This window comes from Onychostoma macrolepis, chromosome 16 (assembly GCF_012432095.1).
Source record: "Onychostoma macrolepis isolate SWU-2019 chromosome 16, ASM1243209v1, whole genome shotgun sequence".
Lineage (NCBI taxonomy): Eukaryota > Metazoa > Chordata > Actinopteri > Cypriniformes > Cyprinidae > Onychostoma > Onychostoma macrolepis.
The window spans coordinates 17686920-17692203 of record NC_081170.1 but is presented as its reverse complement, the minus strand read 5'-3'; the positions used below and the strand labels follow the sequence as shown (position 1 = coordinate 17692203).

At 37.0% G+C, this 5284-nt stretch overlaps 1 protein-coding gene across 1 annotated transcript; it reads left to right on the top strand.

Annotated features, from left to right (window-relative positions):
• The first annotated feature begins 1757 nt into the window (after positions 1-1757).
• On the top strand, positions 1758-4563 carry apoc2 (apolipoprotein C-II). Its single transcript, XM_058747287.1, has 4 exons — positions 1758-1845; positions 2378-2440; positions 2583-2739; positions 3642-4563. The coding sequence occupies exons 2-4, from the start codon at positions 2392-2394 to the stop codon at positions 3736-3738; spliced, it is 303 nt and encodes a 100-aa protein (XP_058603270.1). The 5' UTR covers positions 1758-1845; positions 2378-2391; the 3' UTR covers positions 3739-4563.
• The last annotated feature ends 721 nt before the right edge of the window (positions 4564-5284 follow it).

The following is a 5284-nucleotide window of genomic DNA, read 5'->3' as shown; positions in this document are numbered from 1 at the left end:
GCTCTGGGTGGGGAGGACGGGCCGAAGTATGTGGCCATGGCCACGAAGACCATCCGCCTTGGCCGCCTGAGCTCCCAGCTCTGCCATGGCCTCCGTCTGTCTGTTCCACTCAGAGTGCCCCCTGGTGGAACTGTTATGGCGCGGGTCGCGCCTTCTGGGAGGGGGGAGTAATGTCAGTCCTCTGTCGTGTGTGTCATGTATTCCCGCCTCTTGTTTCCATATTTGGTCATGTTCCTGCCCTTGTTTAGTGTGATTATTAGTTAAGTCTTGTCCAGCTGTGTTTTCATAATTATCAGTAATTGTCATGTGTATTTAGTTCCTGCCTGTTTAGTTAGTTTTCGTCTGGTCTACTCGTTATTCCCCGGTGTTCCTGTCTGTGTCTGCCTTGCCTTGTCTTGCCCTGTCCTGATGTCATCATTAAAGACTATTATTTTGAAGTTTATCCTCGTTTGCGTGTTCCTCGTTCCTCCCTGCTGTGTGCACCGTGACACCTGGAATGACCAACTGGTGGTTTGTTTCTTGCTGGTCCATGATATTACATAACTCTACACTCTTAAAAAATAAGAGTTTCAAAAGGAGATTTCAAAGAAATTCGATAGAATAATCACTTTGGGTTCTCCAAAGAACATTTCAGTAAACAAGCAAACAAGCAAAAAAACATTTTTGAACATTTTAATAATTAAAGGACACTTCAACCAAAAAGTAAATTCTGTCATAAATTACTCACCCTCATGTCGTTCCAAACCTGTAAGACCTTTGTTCATCTTTGGAACACAAATTAAGATATTTTTGATTAAATCTGAGAGCTTTCTGGATCTCCATAGACAGCAAGGGAACTACCACGGTCAAGGCACAGAAACGTAGCAAGTCCATGTGACTTCAGTGGCTCAATCGTAATTTTACGAAGCTACAAGAATACTTTTTGTGCGCAAAGAAAACAATGACTTTAATCAACAATTCTTATCCTCTGCTTAATCCTCTGCCTCCGTTATTGAGAGAATCAAGTCATTATTAAGAAATACGATGAAAGTCAATGGGGACCATTAGCTGTTTGATTACCAGCATTCTTCAAAATATCTACATTTATGTTCAACATAAGAAACTCATACAGGTTGGAAAGACATGAGTGTGAGTAAATGATGACAAAATTGAAATTTTTGGGTGAATCCCTTTAAACTATCCCTTGCTTTAAGAAACTATCTCTTCTTCATGGTACCATAAAGAAGGTGCATTCATGTTAGTGAAGAAATTGATTTCACAAACTCAAAAACATGCCATCTTGTACAGACACACAGAAAGATCTAGATACACACACACTCACACTTTTGCAAAAATAACCTGAAGTAGCCTCAACAGGCTGACGTGTATTTGGTGAAACAGACTTAGGACTTTATTTGGAAACGTGTTGAAGTTCAATTACGTAAGACAAGAGCATCTGAGCATTTATCTGTCTGCTGGTGGATGGAGAACAGAATATAAAAGACGCTATAACAAGTGTGTTATCATATTAAGAGCTCAGATATGAGTTTTACTTCATCTTAAATGTCAGACTGTTGATCAAAGTCAGCGAGCTTGTTTAATGTGATCAATCAGTATGTCTATTTATGTGAAGAGCCATATCTTTTTAACAGGTAATCTCATTTTAGTCGCTTATCTTACAACAAGCATTAGCAAAAAGCACAGCCCCACATCAACACACACACACACACTCACATAACATTTATCTGAGACGGTTGCACTTTGGCACTTGAGTTATCAAGTCAATAAATCTGTACCCATATATAAGATAGGCCAAAGAGTTTTTGCCACTAACCTGTCTGACACACTTTCCTCAGAGGAGAAACTGTGAGTACAACCATATTTTCCCTCTTGTATTAAAGGCATTATAAAAATGTTTGGATATTATGACAGATTCTATGATTTTTGACTGTTTAGCACCTATACATAAACCTGATTAATTCCTAAAATGCACATGACGTAAGTCTGTATACATAATATTGCAGCATTTAGTATGTTTTGTAAAAAGCTTCAATGTTATTGCAAATATAATAGATAAAATACATGCAGATTTCTTAAAAATTATGATTTTTTCACAACCTTTATTATATGAGCAAATGGATACTGTCTTAGAAAAACAAAGAAAACTAATAATCGATTAAATAAACAAATATGAAATTGTTTTAATGCCACTAAAAGTGCTTCATCAGTAAAAGGATGATCTGGTGTAACAGCATATACAGTATGCTTTTAATAGCCTATCAATGACTTACTAAGTGACTGCATGCACTAAAAATAAAATAATGCCCTCTTGTGGTCACATTTATACTCTCTCACTTGTTCTGCTGTGATCTGACCAGTGCTTTACTAAATCCCTCAGAGATACCTGTCATTATGAACAAGCTACTGGTTATCACAGCTGTCATTGCTTTCCTTGCTCTGGGTACGTACAGACAGACACATTCATAAACATACTCAATTTGGATTATTATTAAATCTGCTTTGCTGCTAATGACAATGAAACATGAAAATAAAGAATGATTTTTTTAAAAGTCATCGCACTCCCTGAAAATTGCCCCCTGCAGGAACGGAGAGCTTCCGTGTGCCCAGGCAAGTTGAGGAGGAAAAAGGAACCATTTCCACTGTGGTGGACACAATTAAGTCCTACTACGACCAGAGTGTTGACACTGCCAGCGGTTATGTTGAGACCATCAAGGGCTACAAGCTGAACGAGAAAGCCAAGTAAATCTAATTTTATACATTACCCTAGTCCGTACTTACACACATTCCCTTCTGTGCTTTTACACACTGGAACACGTGTGGCTTTCCATTACAATACATATGCAATGATTAGTTTTATCGGAAAATTTACTGACAATGTACTCACCCTCCGGCCATCCAAGATAGATATAGAGTTTATTTATTCATCTGAGAAATTATTTAGCATTATATCACTTGCTCATCAATGGATCATCTGCAGTGAATGGGCACCGTCAGAGTCCAAAAAGCTGATAAAAACATCATAATAATCCACAAGTAACTGTCATGACTCTGGTCCATCAATTAATGTCTTGTGAAGTGAAAAGCTATGCGTTTGTAAGAAGTAAACATCAAGGCATTTTTAACTTCAACCTGTTGCTTCTGGTTAAAATAAGAATCAACCATCCATTATATTGCTTTCTTCAGTGAAAAAGTAATTTCCTCTGAATCAGAAGAGAAATATTGACAGATCAAGCACTATTTGAGGAAAAACAGTTCTAAACAAGTATGTTGGTGAATTTTAAAATGAGAGGACAACAGGTGATGGACTTTTTCACTGGAAGAAGCGATATTATGGATTATGGACTTTTTTTGGCCAAAACAGCTTTTCACCACACAAGATGTTATTGATGGAATGGAGTAGTTTTGATTATTTGTGGATTGTTTTGATGTTTTTATCAGCTGTTTGGACTCTCATTCTGACGGCACCCATTCACTACAGAGGATCAATCGGTGAGCAAGTGATGTAATGCTAAATTTCTCTACATCTGTTCCAATAAAGAAACAAACTCATCTACATCTTTGATGGCCTGAGGGTGATTTAAGGTCATGACACCCTGAAAATGAAGACTCACGATCCATTTTGTCTTTCCTCCCTCATCAAGGAACCTGTATGAAGACACAGTTCGTGCTGTCAGCACCTACGCCGGCATCTTCAACGACCAGCTATACCACATTTTGTACCCTCAAGAAAGCTCTTAAATCACATAGTGTCACACCTCAACAGAACTCCACCGCTTTCTGGTCTTGAGTCTATCACCACCCTGGAACTACAATGAACCCCAGAAGAAAACGGCACTGAGGTGAAAACATGACTGTTGAACTCTTGGCTCCAATGGCCTGTTACCTTTGCCCTGTCAAAAATACTGCACAAGCACATAGCACCCTGACACACATCAGTGGATAAATATGATGTGAAGTTCTGGGGTAAAATCAAATATAATGCTCAACCACAATCTGTTTTTGGATGAAGATCGGAGAACCTTTGCTGCTGACTGTTACCTGGCGCCCTCTATCGTACGTCCAGGTTAAAACAGAATCATCGACTGTTTCATTGTAGTTTCTCTGTATAGATTACAGAAATCTTTGTATTATATCAACTTTTAGTGGTTCTATGTCCACGAGCATTAGCAAATTGCAATAAAACTCCACATTTGTAGAAAATGAAGTTGTTTTTGAGCCATTACATAAGCGATACCAAACAGATCTAAAATATGGAAACTCTAAGTACCAATAATAGCTTAAGTGCTACAAAATATGCAAGTTTTAACACTTCCATGAAGAATTACTTGTAATTGGATTCATTTCCATGGTATCTGCAAATATAAGCCTTTTTAGCGGGATCAAAACGGATATTAGCAACTGTTTACACTAGGTCTTTTGACTGAATACAAACAATCTCTCTCTCTCTCTCTCTCTCTCTCGCTCTCTCTCTCTCTGATGAGGAGACTGGTTAATCAGTTAATAAGTACAATTTGTCATGACTGAATATAATTGAGGAATTTCAGTTTAATGAGCTTTTTGAATGAAATGACCTTTTAGTATCATGAGCTGATGTTCTTGGTTTAATAAATGGTAGATGTAAAAATCACACGAAATAAATCTATACATCAGTCATCTGGCATCTGGCATCAGACGTTGTTGAAACTGATAAGCTATTACAAATAATTATTTCAACATCAGATTAGCTTTTTCAACCATTAACTACGCTGGAAATGAAACAGCAAAACGTTCCTTATGTAATCATCCACATATCTGTGAACAAAAAAAGGATATTCAAGACTGAGAATTATTTTTATTTATATATTTATGGTTACATTACAGAACATTATGAGATATTTTATATAAGATATTCGGTGTATAGAGTATCGTTCAAAAGTTTCAAAATAAGAATTGTTTTAAAGTTTTAGCGACTTCTGAGAATTCTGAAGACTCATTTCAGTGTCCCATGATCCTTCAGATATCTTCCTAATATGTTGCTTCATTTCTTATTATCAATAAATTAAAGTTGTGCTGCTTAATATTTTTGTGACGAATTATCAGCATACAATAGTTTAGAATTTCCTGTTTTGAAGACGTAAAGCCTACACAATACTACAGTAAAATCTTGGACATAAACCTGTGCAGGTTCCAGAACAGAAAAACAACAGTTTGGAATAACATGAGGGTGAATAATTATGTCATATGAAACGCTGGAACCTTGTAGTCATGCTCTCCATACACTGATTTTTTTTAGGTTTAAATATTT